At 39.6% G+C, this 17,613-nt stretch overlaps 3 protein-coding genes across 3 annotated transcripts; 2 read left to right on the top strand and 1 right to left on the bottom strand.

The window, feature by feature from the left end:
- The first annotated feature begins 211 nt into the window (after positions 1 to 211).
- LOC140836249 (laccase-3) lies at positions 212 to 2,779 on the top strand. The gene is made up of 6 exons (XM_073201630.1): positions 212 to 339; positions 579 to 730; positions 810 to 1,054; positions 1,163 to 1,291; positions 1,403 to 2,362; positions 2,445 to 2,779. Exons 1-6 carry the CDS (start codon positions 232 to 234, stop codon positions 2,573 to 2,575), a joined length of 1,725 nt encoding a protein of 574 aa, XP_073057731.1. The 5' UTR covers positions 212 to 231; the 3' UTR covers positions 2,576 to 2,779.
- A 2,106-nt stretch (positions 2,780 to 4,885) lies between these two features.
- On the top strand, positions 4,886 to 7,433 carry LOC140836256 (uncharacterized). Its single transcript, XM_073201643.1, has 3 exons — positions 4,886 to 5,568; positions 5,646 to 6,729; positions 6,938 to 7,433. Exons 1-3 carry the CDS (start codon positions 5,171 to 5,173, stop codon positions 7,238 to 7,240), a joined length of 1,785 nt encoding a protein of 594 aa, XP_073057744.1. The 5' UTR covers positions 4,886 to 5,170; the 3' UTR covers positions 7,241 to 7,433.
- A 7,644-nt stretch (positions 7,434 to 15,077) lies between these two features.
- On the bottom strand, positions 15,078 to 16,561 carry LOC140836265 (uncharacterized protein At5g39865-like). Its single transcript, XM_073201655.1, has one exon. It carries the CDS (start codon positions 16,260 to 16,262, stop codon positions 15,531 to 15,533), a length of 732 nt encoding a protein of 243 aa, XP_073057756.1. The 5' UTR covers positions 16,263 to 16,561; the 3' UTR covers positions 15,078 to 15,530.
- Between the last annotated feature and the right edge of the window lie 1,052 nt (positions 16,562 to 17,613).

Here is a 17,613-nt window from a genome sequence, read left to right on the forward strand (position 1 = left end):
ATTATTATTAACCTGCCCTCGATTTTACCTTGACAAATCAAGCTAGTGGGTGCACCAAATCACCATTTGTGACTGTATTAGTTTAACTTTAGACAATTCTGTTGTCTTTGTTGACCAAACCAACGTCCCAGAAAACAACCAATTTTGCACTGCACTAACTGAAGTCCATTCGTTATATAAGGCAAATCCATCAGTAATTAGTGTCATCCAAGAAAATAGAGAACGAGAAACATGGAGCTCTTCACTCAATGCAACATTAGTATCTCTATTCTCATTCTTCTTGCTGTCTTCTCAGCTTTCTCATCAGCTAACGCGGAGACTCATTACCATCAATTTGTTGTATGTCTCTAGGCGCGAGTAGATAATCGGCCCTCGTTTTATAGGAAAAAAACTTCTCACAATTTACATATAGTAGTTTTTGTCAAAAAAATAAATGGATATATTTCGTTAATCCAAAAACTGCATTAGGTCTTTATTTCTAGGAAGCTTTTGGATTCACTACCTAGCTAGCTTTTAGTTACCTAGTTGCAGTATTTAGAATGTGGAGTGATGATTTGGTATATCATATGTATTGACAGGTCCAGGCAATTCCAGTGAAGAGGCTGTGCAGAACTCACAGCATAATCACAGTAAATGGACAGTTTCCAGGCCCGAAATTAGTAGTTCGTGACGGCGACACACTCGTCATTAAAGTCATAAATAGTGCACGTTACAATGTTTCTCTCCATTGGTACACAAGAAAATTCTTTCTAAAAAAGCTTGAATTTAAAAATAGTGATGCCACTGCACTAACAAAATCTACCTGACAGGCACGGTATTCGACAGATGCGAACCCCATGGGCTGATGGCCCGGAATATGTGACCCAGTGCCCGATTCAGCCTGGTGCAAGCTATACATACAGGTTCACTATCGAGAACCAGGATGGCACACTGTGGTGGCATGCTCATAGCAAATGGCTAAGAGCTACAGTTTATGGAGCACTCATTATTCACCCCAAATTGGGAGTTCCTTATCCTTTTTCAGAACCAAAACAGGACATCACTTTACTCCTTGGTACGTATAAAATCAGAAAGTTCTTCAATGATCAATCATATCTGTACATATTAACTCTTAGGATATACATCTGTGTAACTTGACTCGGATTCTTATTCCGTTCGACAGGGGAATGGTGGAACAGAGATATCATTAGCGTCCTTCGACAGGCACAGTTTACTGGAGCTGCACCTAATGTGTCCAACGCATATACTATCAACGGCCAACCTGGAGATCTATACAAATGTTCCAGCCAAGGTTAGATATTGATACGCAAAGGCAACTGGCTCGATTTTCTGTTTTTTACACGTTTGAACGACAAATGGCTGATTCTGATTGACTGTTTAATTTTGTCTTTTCTTGTCAAAGGAACAAAAAAGTTCCATGTGAAGTCCGGGGAGACCGTTCTTTTAAGGATCATCAATGCTGCACTCAATCAAGAACTCTTCTTCACAATAGCCAACCACATGCTAACTGTAGTCGGGAACGATGCTGCCTACAACAAGCAATTCACGACCCGAGTCCTCATGCTCGGGCCGGGCCAAACGACCAATGTCCTTCTAACTGCAAACCAACCATCAGGCCATTATTACATGACCGCGAGTCCGTACCACTCCGCCCAAAACGCTCCATTCGACAACACTACTGCCACTGCGATCCTGGAGTACGAGTCCGCTTCTTGCACTTCCAAGGGAGTAGCAGCCTCAAAGCCATTAATGCCTATAATCCCTGCCTACAACGACACAGCAACCGTGACAGCATACACGAGCCGGATACGGAACCTAGCCTTGAAAAAAGGGAAAGTCGTCCCTACTCGAATAGATGAGAATCTCTTCTTTACCGTTGGCTTGGGGCTTGTGAACTGCTTTCCTGGACCAAGATGCCAGGGCCCTAATAACACGCGCTTCGCGGCTAGCATGAACAACGTATCATTCCTTCTTCCTCGAAGAACCTCCTTATTACAAGCTTACTACCAAAACATACCTGGAATTTACACTACAGACTTCCCACCGGTTCCCCCTGTCAGGTTTGATTACACTGGAAATGTGAGCCGTGCGTTGTGGCAGCCCAGATTCGGGACCAAGTTATACAGGCTGAAGTTCGGATCAAATGTGCAGATTGTCTTACAAGACACGGCCATTGTATCGACAGAAGACCATCCCATTCATCTTCATGGATACCATTTCTACGTCATGGCACAAGGATTCGGGAACTTCAATCCCAGAAGAGACACGGCTGGATTCAACCTCGTCGATCCTCCGTTGCGGAACACAATCAACGTGCCCGTTGGAGGCTGGGCCGTTATCCGTTTTGTGGCCGACAATCCAGGTAAGTGCTACTCATTTAAGTCTCATCATATATCAGACATGGTTTGGACGATTTACTTGATTGACTTTGTTGGTTTGTTCAGGAGTTTGGTTGATGCATTGCCACATAGATTCACATCTAGCTTGGGGGTTGTCTATGGCTTTCTTGGTAGAGAATGGACATGGAGAGTTGCAGTCCATCGAGCCACCTCCACCTGATCTTCCTCCTTGTTAGAGATATAACACAAAACCAAGATTGTTTATTTAGTTTCACGCAGGAATCTACAATTTATTCAGTTACTGTTTGACCTTCTTCTTTCTTTTTTTTTTCTTTTTTTTTTTTGGTGAAAGAGGCAGTGAATGTCTCCATTTATTTCATGTACAACTATTTATCATTTGTGAAGGAAATGCAATTAAATTAATGCTTGATTTTGTGGTTTTAATTGTTTCCATTGTGAAAGAGTTGCAGTCCATCGGCTACCATCATGCTTGTTGTTTAGCATCTCTCCCCCACATTTTTTCCTTCCTGTTTGCTTTTATCTACCGACTCCAAGCTCTTTAATTAGGGACTATTAACATGGGGAGTGATAATTATTTGGACCAAGCCTTCCTAATGTTCAAAATATTTAAGTTGAATCGTTATCATAAATTATAGTTTTTTTATTAAAATACAAACTACTTTTTGACAAAAAAAGACAACAATTAATTTGGACAAAATTTTCAACTGTACGATAAAAACTAAAAATTTCAAACTCACAAAATATATTAAATTACACACTTTTATAAACTTTTGTCTACTCAATTATGTTTTTCTTCACAAATTGAGAGAACTGTTTATAAAATTTCTTTAGAAATAATCCAAAAATAAATACATCATTACATACTAATTTTCAATATTTACGACTCTTGTTTTCAACATCAACGAATTTATCAGTAAGATATTAGTTCGTGTGGCTGTCAATCTAAAATAATGTTAAATTGCCGTATAATTATTAATTAGGAACGCACTGATATTTTAAAAAAGAATAATAATAATAATAATAACCTAAAATTTGAAATATGCAACTTACAAATTAAAATACCCAAAATTAAGGATTTTGTCATTTTATTTAGCCATATTTTGAAGATCGTCTTGAGTTTCTATTTTTAAAATGTTTTCGTTGAAATATTAGCAAAATTATAAATTTCCATATTGGGTTACGTTCAAATGCAAGTATCATACTAAAAACTGAATAATAAGAGTTGTCCCAATTTTAAAGGATTATATTTTCTCAATAAAATCTCAAAATTTGGGTTGCAAAAAAATATGTGAAAAAATATTCTATAACGCTCGATTGGAGATGCTCTATCATTAATTTGTATTAAATTTTTTTAAGCAATCCATCCGCAATAACAATTCATAAAAATTATCTAAAAAAAATCGAGTATCTTGTATTTATCGATTAAAACATTAATTAGGGTTTTAGGTCAAAGTAAAAAAAAAAAATGACAAGCATAGATATAATTACGAGGAGTAGGTCTCTTATTATACGGTCTTACGATTCTTTATTTATGATGAGTTTTTGCCACTTATGAGAAAATATCCATGGGATATAGAATGTATCCAATATTGAATATTTTTCGATAAATATGATGAGTTTCATATTTTTTATGTCCAAGATTGAATATCGGTCGAATAGTAATACTTTTTCATGGATGACCCAAATAAAAGATCCGTCTCACAAAATACGACCCGTGAGACCGTCTCACACAAGATTTTGTCTTAAAAGTAACATGGAAATTTTGTATGTCCAAGATTGAATATCCGTCGAATTGAGATGTTATTTAAAAGTAACATGAAATTTTGTATTTAGACTATGTAAATGCAAAAGGTAAAAACTTGTGTGAGACGGTCTCACGGATTATTTTTGTGAGACGGGTCTATTATTTGGGTCATCCATGAAAAAATATTACTTTTTATGCTAAAAGTATTAACTTTTATTATGAATATCGGTTTGATTGACACGTCTCACAGATAAAGATTCGTGAGACCGTCTCAAGAGACCTACTCAATGCAAAATACATGTTGTAATCTATGCCACTTGAATTATCTATCTTGAGCATTTTTAGTAATTTAGAAGCAATATTTTGTTCTTCTCAAATTCGAAATTAATTTAATGTTAGATTTGGTTGTATTTCGATACACGTACATCCGATTATATTTCAATATTTTTTCAAAAAAAAATCAATAAATAAAAAATAAGTGTTTTGTTTGATTAATTTATATTCGTAAGATATATTGATTTGATTCATATATAATATAAAAAATATATCATTGGTCTCATAAAATTAATTTGTGAAACAGTCTTGAGAGTTGTTGTGATAAATAATTAAATTGATGATATAAGATGATAAAATTATATAACTAATGATTTTTAGTGGTTAATTATTATATGCACTAAATAAAGTTGTCCATGTAATGATTATCTTTAGTAATTTTTTAATGGGGGGAAATAGGCAATTTGGCTCAAGCATAAGAAACCACGTCGGCCGTGCCGCCGCCATCAAGGGCCAACAACGCCGCGATCAGGTCTCATCCATGTCATAGTGCAGTAGTCCATGGAACACCCTATTCCTCCTCCGTGTTCTTTTACCATGCTTCACTCGTTATTCTACTGGTTTCACTTTCTACAGGTTATTTTATCTGTGTGAGTTTGATTATATTGATGGAAATTGAAAAGGCCACTCCTTCTCGTGTCTGATGGGAAAAAAGTAACGATTTCAGATATTAGAAATATTTATCAGTGCATCTCCGAAAGCTAATTCTTGTGCTGAGCCAATATTCTTGGCTATGGCTGCGGCTTTGGAATGCTGGTCCAGCAGAACCAGTACCGACGAGGACATGGTGGAGCAGGTGCTTATGCGAACCCAGGACAGATCCGAGTGTCTGCCGGAGAACCCGCCACCCGCCGCTGCCAACTCCTCCGCCTCCGCCGCCAATCTTCGAGAGTCAGCATTGCAGAAGCGCTTCCAGCGGCTGAGCCGCAATGTGTCGGATGCCATTGCTTCGCTTAAGAACTCGTTAAATCTCGATTCGGCCGGTGAGATGCAGGCAACCGGGACTTCGGGCTGCCGGAGACACGTTTGGGGGAGTGTTGTACGGAGCTTGACGCAGCTGTACCCCGGCAGTCAACTTCCAGAGAAATTGGTCTCTAATCTGCGCAAACATTATGATTCTTTACCCCTGAGGTGAAAGCATTCTTTCAATTATCTCCCGTTTATGTTTCTTGGGCACTCAATTAATCATTTCCGATTGATATTGATAGCTATGCACAAGCGGGATTTGAAATGAAAGATGTGTTCTTGCACATTAAGTTGATGGAGCAAGCATCGGTGGAGGATCATCCGGCTATTATGATTCAAGAAATGTCTGATGATGAAGTGAATGGCTCTGTATTTAAGCTTACATTTGCATGTAACTCTTCAATTTCATGGCCAACCATGTCAGGGGCCCTCGATAGTTCTTCGATTTGCTGTAAGAAGTTACAAATCTTTGAGAAGAAGAATTTTACTCTGGGAATAGTTTTGCTGTTGATTCAAACTGGGCAGGAAAAATTATTCAAATCCCGGATTGATAACGCTCTTAAATTAGCCTTAAAGAGGCCAAAACACAATCCAATTAAGCTACCCTTTGGACTTTGCGGATGCCAAGAGGAGAGTACTAAGGGAAGGGATCTTGGAGACATTGAAGAAGATTGTAATGGTGATCAAAATCATAGAAATGGAGGAGAAAGTTTGGGCTCAAAAGTTCATTTGAAACTCCCTCTTCCAGATGATTCGATTGTAGTTTCTGTTGATGAATGGCAAACCGTAACTTCTGGTAAAGAAGGGGTGGGGAAATGGTTGTTGAATTATGATTCTGTTGATATAACAGATCAGATTGGACCAAGTACTTTTAAGGGGACGTTTAAGGGTAAAAAAGTTGGAATTGAAAAGATCAAAGGGTGTGACAAAGGACATGCCTATGAGTTCGAGCTAAGGAGAGATTTGTTGGAATTGATGTCATGTGGACATAAGAACATCTTGCAATTCAATGGCATTTTTATCGATGAGAATCACGGATTATGTGTCGTGACAAAGTTGATGGAAGGAGGATCCGTCCAAGACTTGATTATGAAGAACAAGAAACTTCATATTAAAGAAATCCTAAGGATTTTGATAGATGCAGCTGAAGGAGTTAAGTTCATGAATGATCATGGTATTGCTTATAAAGACTTGAATACTCAAAGGATCTTAGTAGATAAACATGGGAATGCTTGTGTTGGAGATATGGGAATAGTTGCTACTTGCAAGAGTGGTGGTGAGGCCATGGAGTATGAAACTGATGGATATCGTTGGCTGGCTCCTGAGGTGTGTTTTTCTTTTAATTCGATTTTTCGTTTTTGGACTATTTGTTTATACGTTTTCTTGGATGCTTTATCTCTTTGTTGAGGCTAAATTATTTCTACAATTTGCTCAAATTAGATAAAAATTTCATTATTTGAAGTGCTCTGTGTAAAATACTTGTTCATTTGGTTAAGTTACTAGATTGATGTAAGTTATTCTTTCGAAATTATAGGTCATTTCAGGTGATCCGGAGAATGTTGTAGAGACGAGGATGAGCAACGCTTACAGTTTTGGGATGGTAATATGGGAGATGGTGACTGGTGAGATTGCTTATTCTGCTTATTCACCAGTGCAAGCTGCGGTTGGGATAGCTGCTTGTGGGCTTCGGCCTGAAATTCCCGAGGGATGCCCACAGATTCTAAAATTGCTGATGATAAAATGCTGGAACAACTCCCCCTCCAAACGTCCACAATTTTCTGAAATTGTGTCAACTTTGGTGAGCGTCAGCAACAATAATGCAAGTGCTACTCGGTAGTGAGTCCCTTACCTTGTGTTATCTAGTTTAACGATAGTAAATGGTGTATTAAAAAAAGCTTACAACTGAGTATTCCCCAATATAAATGAAAATAGAGTGTCAACAATGAAAATATTTTGTTGTCATAAAGTTGAGGTTATCTCATAATGTTGAATATTTTGTTATTCAATATTAGAATATCTGTTATGAAAAATGGAGCTATACCAATATTTCTCAGTCTAACACGTACAGTACCCTTCGAATACATAATGCAAGACGAGAAGAATCCAAATATGGCTCTCCTAGTACGACAATTAGTGCAAGTAATTGTGCATGACATAATATAATCAATAGACTTGGCAACTGAGAGAACTGAAGATCGAAAGGGAAGATCGTGTGCCTTTAATGGACCCAAATGTTTAGTGATTTAAGGACTTCTACGGTTAGCTGCTCTACATGTCTCTATTATGGCTTGTTGATGGGGCCAAAAGGAAGAATCCTTCTGACTGATTTCATATTTTTTTTGTCTGCCAAACAATGAACCACCATTTGATCTTTTTTTGTCGCAAATAGAGTTTGTTTGGTGGTCTTTTCTTTCCATACTCAGTCCACAATGTCAAATGAGGCCTAGTCTCGTTGTTGTATCTCGTATTCTGATCTTTGATGAAATGATATCATACGCACATGTGAATGCCAAGATCGGAGATCTGTTTCGAATTCATCAACTGTGCGTGGAGACTAATGATGTGTCAGTACGTAGGATTAAAAGTCTTGCAGATAAATTGTCCAAAATTATTGTCTAAGCATATGGTAACAAAAAGTAGTAGTGCAGCAGTATTTAATTGACTTTGCCAAGGGGCGGCTGCTATAGTCTTGTTTTGTGGGGTGCGCATGCCAATCATGTTAGACAAAAACGGTTAGTTCGATTATGGGTGTGTGGGCAGTGCCCACACTCTATATGAGTGGTTGAGATTCCTCCTCATGGGGAAAAAAAAAAGTTAAAAAAAAATAAAATTGGGCCAGAAAAAATTCTGGCCCTTGGATGTACTCCTGCAGGCACTGCCTGCAGGGGTAGGATGAAATAATCCGACAAAAACTGTGAGGCGGTTTCACGGGTCGTATTTGTGAGACGGATATCTTATTTGGGTCACCCATGCAAAAGTATTACTTTTTATGCTAAGTGTATTACTTTTTATTGTGAATATGGATAGAGTTGACCCGTCTCACAGATTATAATCCGTGAGACGGTCTCACATGAGACTCACTCATCATGTTAAGTGTGAACCCCCAATTTAGTAGTCAACAGCGACGGAATTTTTATATTTTACATATAATTTGTTTTACGAATATTCAACTTTAATTGTGCAAGTACACAAGTCACAAAGATAACTAATTCTTTTAAGGAAAAATGGTTTTCTTTTTTAATTCAATTTTGAGTTTTAATCAATTAAATTTTCAAAGTTTGGTCTGATAAGCTTTAATTTTTGTTTATTTAAGTTCAATTGTTGACTTTGTAATGAAAAATATGGACATAACATAAAAAATGATGATGTGACATCAAAAAATGTTTATGTATTAAATGTCACGTCACCAAATACAACTTAATGAATCAAACCCAAAATTAGATATGTGAATGGTTTTCCATTTTCGTAATTAAATTACCTTTCTAAAGAAAGTATCATTTCTAAATATGCGGATTTGGGATTTGAATTTTGTATTCTTTCGTCAAATTGTTTATTTTAAAACTTTGAAACCCGCCATCGCTATTTTTGATAGACCGTGAATAAACCTAAATGATCAACACAGTATTCTGCAAACTGTCATTCTCGCTATAGCTACCTTTGGTACGTTATGGGTAAACTCAAAAAGTCAAAACAATAACCTACAAACTACGTTGATATGATAAATTAGATTGAATAATTTTTGTATGACAAGGCTCGAAGACATGATGACAGAGACAAAGAAAAGATTGAACCCTAACTTCTAGGTATTGTTCTGGTCAAATTTTATAAAAAAATTTCCAAATATGAGAACGATTTGCTATGGAACAAATATTTGAATTTGATTTTAAAAAGCTCTTATTAATTACTCAAATATGAAACCATCTAGGCATCATTTATTAATGCTCCCGTTTGTTTTTTCTTACAGATAATAAATAGATAACTGATCATCGTTGCAAACATTTACTACATAACGATATCTCGTAACCATTTAATGGTAATAAATGGTGACAGTTCGATAACTTTGGACAAAATGGAGTTTTACAAAACAACAATACTGAGAATTCTAGTGAAATTTAATTTATCTCGAAATATAAACATCGATTTTGAATCCAAATACTATTCATGAAACTGGCAAGCTAAGTCGATCCTCTGCCTCTATTTGCTACCTTTAGAGGAAGTTCTCCATCTCCAGTGTCGTATGATTCACCCAAGATACACCAGCCTTGTCGGAACATCCATTGTCCAAGGCTTTCCCAATCCCTCCAACATCAACCAATGGCAAGCAACTGGCATGTGCCATTGCGTAATAGATTATTTGGATATCGATATTGGTGAAACTTCGTTTTACCTTCTACCATATATTCATGCCATAACACGGTGATTGCTCAACCACCACTGCATATCGGCATGAAGTTCTGCTATGGTGGTCTCCACACCACACCTATCTTTAACCCGAGTCACCGGTCGTCTAAATCTAGCACCAAGGTGATGGAAAAACTCCATCCCCTACAGGTCAATTACGATTTTACCAACATCCATACAAAGACAATTTGTAGATTACACGGATGCCCGGTGTCAACTAAAAATGAAAATAGTTTGAGCTGTATGGATATCCACATGGCCAGACCTGTACCAGGTCATTACAGAGTGTATTACTGATTACTCTCTATAGTAGATGATGTTTCCTGGTATGGTTTAAAGGTCAGTTAATCCACTGTTTACAAAATTCAGTCACACCGTAATCATTTCAATATTTTGTTCCGCAAAGACACAACAATTTATTATTAAATTATATATATACCTCACGAATTCATAATCTGTAGTGACCCGTTCCAGAATCACCTACTAATCAAAAACTAAGCATGCAATTAACCTAATTAATTATAATCAGAGATAACAGCGGAAATATGGCCAACAACAATAGTTATACAACCCAATCGAAATCGAAGTTTAGACTAACTCAAAATGAAATATCCAGTACAACCATATCGAATCAAATGGAAAACACTGAAAACTAAACCAACCAGCTACTCAACGTCCTCCTCCTGCTCCTCCTGAGCCATCCAACCTGAGGCCTGCCCCGTGGAAATGGGGTGTCCAAGATAAACAAAACCAAGGACGTGAGCGATAAGAACGCCCAGTACAAAAGTATGAGTATACAAACCTATATGAAATGCACATGCTATGATATGATACCAGGGTAGTCAAGAAACAGGAATCACAAAGGATCTCAAAATGCTCAGTCTAGAGGCGCCAAGTGGATAGTGCCGCGCGGTCCAACCTCTGGGTCACTGCATCCACTGCAAGAACAGACGTGGACCTAAAATGTCCCGGATCACCGAAGCCCTCCCGACCCGTCGGCCACTGTGTACTCTCGGTGTCCATGCGTCCACAAGACAAGACAGGGCTGAGCGGCCCCACAAGATATATAGCTTATCTCGAAAGAGATACAGCTCAACAGTAAAGGCTATCTCGAAGAAGATACGGCTCAACATGAAATGCAACGTGCAGTAATAAACGTGACATAATAGCATGCATCATATGACATATATCAATGCACCACATAATCATGCAACACATATAAGAATGTATACTCAACCAGGATATCTCGGATAGTACTTTCGTACCTCTATCACAGCAAGCCTAGCCTTACGCAACACCGCTAATCAGGTCTAGCACAAGCCTACGCATCAAAAGCATACTCAATCAATACTACCATGCTCGACTAGCAAAACCAGTACTCCCTAGTACTACCAAAGGTTTAGGGTTTACCTTCGTCCGTCGACAGCCCTTTGATGTCGATTGCCTTGAAACTCAGGCGCCGCTATGCTACTACTCCTGGCAGCTCTTGGCTATCGCTCGACCAACAACTAACCCTAGAAACCTTCCAAATCCTCTCAACTATGAGGCAAAATCATGAATTGGCAAGTCACAAATGAGAAATCCGAGCACTATTTATAGGCTATGTTCGGATCCACCGAACCTACTTCGGAACGTCCGAACTCCTACGTGTCCATCAGCTCTTGACACCTCACGATCGGATCCACCGAACCTACACTTCGGAACGTCCGAACTCCCACGTGTCCATCGGCTCTTGACACCTCATGATCGGATCCACCGAACCTACACTTCGGAACGTCCGAACTCCCACGTGTCGATCAACTCTTGACACCTAATGATCGGATCCACCGAACCCACTTCGGATCGTCCGAACCCTTCGGTGCTACCGAACCATCTTCGGTCCGTCCGATTATGACCACGGTCAAAATTACACATTAAACCTTCTTAATCACCATTAATCCGTTAATTACCCAATTTGGAATTCGGGCTACTACATTCTCCCCCCCTTAAAACGATTTCGTCCTCGAAATCAAGTTTAGAGGATGAACAAAACGAAAATAACAACATCGTTACCCTCAAAATCTAAGGGACAACCCATCACTAGACGCTTAGCTAACACCGAATGACCCATCGGAGTAGAAACGGAAAGAATGACATCAAGAGAAACATACAGTAACTTATGACGCTTAACAAATCGTGCAGAAATGAATGAATGCGATGCTCCGGTATCAATAAGAACAAAAGCAGGAATACCGCATAAACGAAAAGTACCTGCTATGACTCTCTCAGTCATCTGCAGCCTGATCCTGGTTCAGCGCAAATACCTGACCTTGGGCACGAGGTCGAAGATTCGAACTACCCACTGCCTGACCCTGCCTCCTCTGCTGAACAGTCGTCTGTGATCCGGAACCAGATCCTGCTCCACCTCGCAACTGAGGACAATACTTCTTAATATGCCCCATCTCTCCGCACTGAAAACAAGCTCCCGCGACTGATCGGCATTGCTCCGAGGGATGGTTCTTTCCACAATGCACACAAGCATCCTTCTTATCACCAAAGCGGAAAACACCGCTAGACCGTGATCCAGATCCAGAAGAAGAAGAACCAGATTTCTTGAACGACTGAGACCTAGGGCTCAAAGTACTCGGAGGTCTAGAAGAAAAAATAGCCCTACCACGCTGGAGACTGATCTCTGCCTGGCGACACCGGTTCACTAACCCATCGTAAGAAGTAGGATTATCACAGACAGTGACTCGATCAAAGATCTCCTGGTTAAGACCCTGGAGGAAATGGTCATACTTGGCCTCAGAACTGCCACTGATATGAGGAGCGAAGGGTAACAACTCGAAGAATTTCTGCTGATACTCATCAACAGACATACTCCCCTGCTTAAGGTTCAGGAGCTCAATCGTCTTCGCCTGGCGAAGGGCTGGAGGAAAATACAGCTGCATGAAAGCTGCACGGAAATCGGCCCAAGTCACCCTACCCTGGGACTGGACTATCGGCGCAGAAGTCGATCGCCACCACTTGCGCGCACGGCCCTCGAGAAGAAAGCTAAGGGTCTCTATCTTCTGCTCCTCGGTGCACTGAAATGCACGGAAACAACTCTCCATGCGCTCTAACCAGTCCTCAGCATCATCGGGAGTCTCTCCACCGACTAGAGGCTTAGGCCCCATCTGAATAAAACGATCCAAATCAAAACGCCTAGGACCATCCCGACGATGACGATGCTCACGATGACGCCTATGATCATCCTGGTCGCCCCAACGACCTACACTCCCTTGACTACTCTCGTTATCAAAGTGGTCAGCCATCGCTACAAGATAGAATAGGGGAAATGGTAAAATGGTCCACGAAACATCCCAAAACAGAATCTATATCCCAAAATCGTAAGCATGCTCTGATACCATAAATGTAGTGACCCGTTCCAGAATCACCTACTAATCAAAAACTAAGCATGCAATTAACCTAATTAATTATAATCAGAGATAACAGCGGAAATATGGCCAACAACAATAGTTATACAACCCAATCGAAATCGAAGTTTAGACTAACTCAAAATGAAATATCCAGTACAACCATATCGAATCAAATGGAAAACACTGAAAACTAAACCAACCAGCTACTCAACGTCCTCCTCCTGCTCCTCCTGAGCCATCCAACCTGAGGCCTGCCCCGTGGAAATGGGGTGTCCAAGATAAACAAAACCAAGGACGTGAGCGATAAGAACGCCCAGTACAAAAGTATGAGTATACAAACCTATATGAAATGCACATGCTATGATATGATACCAGGGTAGTCAAGAAACAGGAATCACAAAAGATCTCAAAATGCTCAGTCTAGAGGCGCCAAGTGGATAGTGCCGCGCGGTCCAACCTCTGGGTCACTGCATCCACTGCAAGAACAGACGTGGACCTAAAATGTCCCGGATCACCGAAGCCCTCCCGACCCGTCGGCCACTGTGTACTCTCGGTGTCCATGCGTCCACAAGACAAGACAGGGCTGAGCGGCCCCACAAGATATATAGCTTATCTCGAAAGAGATACAGCTCAACAGTAAAGGCTATCTCGAAGAAGATACGGCTCAACATGAAATGCAACGTGCAGTAATAAACGTGACATAATAGCATGCATCATATGACATATATCAATGCACCACATAATCATGCAACACATATAAGAATGTATACTCAACCAGGATATCTCGGATAGTACTTTCGTACCTCTATCACAGCAAGCCTAGCCTTACGCAACACCGCTAATCAGGTCTAGCACAAGCCTACGCATCAAAAGCATACTCAATCAATACTACCATGCTCGACTAGCAAAACCAGTACTCCCTAGTACTACCAAAGGTTTAGGGTTTACCTTCGTCCGTCGACAGCCCTTTGATGTCGATTGCCTTGAAACTCAGGCGCCGCTATGCTACTACTCCTGGCAGCTCTTGGCTATCGCTCGACCAACAACTAACCCTAGAAACCTTCCAAATCCTCTCAACTATGAGGCAAAATCATGAATTGGCAAGTCACAAATGAGAAATCCGAGCACTATTTATAGGCTATGTTCGGATCCACCGAACCTACTTCGGAACGTCCGAACTCCTACGTGTCCATCAGCTCTTGACACCTCACGATCGGATCCACCGAACCTACACTTCGGAACGTCCGAACTCCCACGTGTCCATCGGCTCTTGACACCTCATGATCGGATCCACCGAACCTACACTTCGGAACGTCCGAACTCCCACGTGTCGATCAACTCTTGACACCTAATGATCGGATCCACCGAACCCACTTCGGATCGTCCGAACCCTTCGGTGCTACCGAACCATCTTCGGTCCGTCCGATTATGACCACGGTCAAAATTACACATTAAACCTTCTTAATCACCATTAATCCGTTAATTACCCAATTTGGAATTCGGGCTACTACATAATCTGTTGGCGGAAATGGGATTCAGAGAAGCATAAGTAACTAACTGAGTCACCAGACAAACAGACCAGCTTCGCAGCAGAGGTTGAGGTTTTGGATTTGGTAGGGAGATTAAAGGCAGGAATGGCGAAAATGGTATTTCAAATATTCAAAGGCAAAAAAAAACTGGCCTTTGTTTCCTCGACTCCGAGTATAGAAATAATTTGATCACATTTTGGTGAAGGAAAAATTAGACATCTAAAGCATAACACAAGTATGTAAACATACCGAAAAAGTAGAAACTTTCTTATCAGCAAGTTTGTTTTGGCAAGATATCCTGAATGAAATAAATCATGCCATGTATTTAGAACAGACTACTCTACGATTCTTGAACAGTTCACTTTCCATAATAAAATGCCAAAACTGACATCTATATCCAAGCATACAACTGAATATCCTGTGAGCAAACCACGAGAAACGAAAATGGAATAACAGAAGGATGACAGGGTCAAGAAAAGAAACAACAATAGATTCTGTATAGTAACACAATAACGGATCAGTGTAGGATTTTTCTCTCTTCTTTCTCTTTTTTCATTTTTCTTTCTGCCCCTAAATAACTAACAAAACAACATTAAAATCAACACAAAGATACATTAAAATCAGCTAAAGGACCTGAGAAAGCAAATCCCCAACTTGGACTACAAAGCAAAATGGTAAAGAACTAAAGTTACGGGCTGCTTTTCCATGTCATAAAGACCACTTCTGGTATTATTTTTAAAAAAATATAAGCCTAATGCTGGTGCTAACTAAATAAATTGTAACTTAACGTAAAAGAGGTTCAGAGGGGTGCCGAGGAACAAGAGGGGCACCTAATGAGGCCATTCTCATTGCACATGGTACAACTCCGAAAGCCAGATTTCTCGATGTTGTAGCACTTGTGACTACCGCTGCACACTCGGCAGAGGATGAATCTGTATCCACCGCAAACCTCGCACGTGTCAAGATCCGCCGCCGGCAGCCCCTCAACGCGACTCTTGAGCTGGCCGCTCTCGTGAAGATGTTTAACCTCCTCTACCCCACCAACGTATCTACCGCCAATGAAGACCCTTGGGAGCGTCAACTTGGACTTCTCCGACTGGCCCAAGATCCTCTGCAGCTCGTTCATGAACCCCGAGTCCATCGACAGATCCCGCTCGTCGATCGACACGCGGAAGGAACGGAGGATGGATCGGACGGCCTTGCAGTCCTCGAACGTCCGGCGGACCACACGCAGGCTCGTGAAGTACACCACTATCTTCTCCGCATCAGGAATTCGAATTTCTCCGTTTCGCGACTGCTGGTTCGGAGCTTCGGGAGACAACGACAAGCTCCGTAGGAGAGCGTTAACACTGCGTGTGCGGTGGCAAATTGAAGGCTTTATAGGTGAAACAGGGGCATCTTCACCACCTCCGACGCAGACGCCGTCAGCATCGGAGAGGAGGCTGTGGATATCCTTGAACGATGAGCAAACAAACTTGGAGGACGGCGAGTTATGGATCCGAACCCTTGAATTCGTCCTCCTAAGCCACATGGGTTCCAAGATTGAATCATACACACCCCCAGAAACAGATTTTTTCAAATATCAACACAAATGGTGATAAATTCCGTTAGATAATGAAGGGATTCTCAGTTAGTATATTTCTCAAAATCGATGTGCAATGTGGATTCTTGTGGGTTGGGAAATGGAGAAAAAAGCTGGAAAAGCGGTAAGAATTTGGGTTTGGCAGGCGGAATAGTCAGAGAATCAACCCTTTTTCAACGTGCTCTGTTCTGTTTCCTTCCTTGGCTTTCACTCTTCCCACTCATCTCATTTACTCTATCTCAGTTTCATCTATTCTTAGATATTTATTCAATTTCATTTATTTTTCCTATTTTAAAATAAAATCATTTCACTAATTATGGACAAAAAATATTCTCATTTCACCCTTAATTCCTTTAGAACATGTCAAATTTACTACATATTAAAATGTTTCACTACTTGTCAAACATTTTGTGCATCGCACGTATATATTGTACCTTGTCTTAAAATAACGTAGTGCTAAAGACATATTTTATTGATAACAAAAAATTGGCAAACTAATAAAACAAGAAATCATAAGCTTTTTTACATGGAAATTATAAGGTTTTATGTGAGTGTGTGTTGCTTTATAAAGCCTAATTAAAGTTCGATTGCCATGTACTTAATATGTAATGTATTTAATTTGTTAAAATTAAGATAGACATTTTATCTATACAAGTTATTTAGTGATATATGATACATCATTTGTGGTTTTACTATTCATATGAGATCTCGCGTTTAAAACGTAAATATATACATACATACATATACATGTGTATGTCACATATTAAAGAGGCATGGGAGTCATTCGAGTTGACATTCTTAAAGTTCTTTTTACTAAGAGGAACGAAATCCGCAACTGATTGTGGTGAATTACATTAAAAAATGGATGAATGTTTTCCAAATGTCCATGTTACTTATTAAATATTGTTGAACATCTCATTTATAGTAGCAAGTATATAACGAAGGTTCTTAAAGTTATAACTCGTCAAAAGTTTTATTTGATCAATCATATAAATTTTTTTGAATTGATTAATTATGTTATCAATTAAAAAGTGAAATTACTGAACAACTTGATTATACATACCCAATCCAATAAGTATTTTTAACTCTAAAATTGTAAAGTGAGTTGTTTTTAGTGATTATTTTAGATATGTTTGATCTTATCATTCAATTATAATTAAATATATGTTGTCTCTGATGCATTGATTAATTCGAAAAAGTTGTTATGCACCTGAAATAATACGAAAAATATTATGCTTTAGAGGCCTTTTTTAAAACTAGACTCGGACAAAAAATTGTTAGGAATGACATGTATGACATA

Source organism: Primulina eburnea, chromosome 1 (genome assembly GCF_022965805.1).
Source record: "Primulina eburnea isolate SZY01 chromosome 1, ASM2296580v1, whole genome shotgun sequence".
NCBI lineage: Eukaryota > Viridiplantae > Streptophyta > Magnoliopsida > Lamiales > Gesneriaceae > Primulina > Primulina eburnea.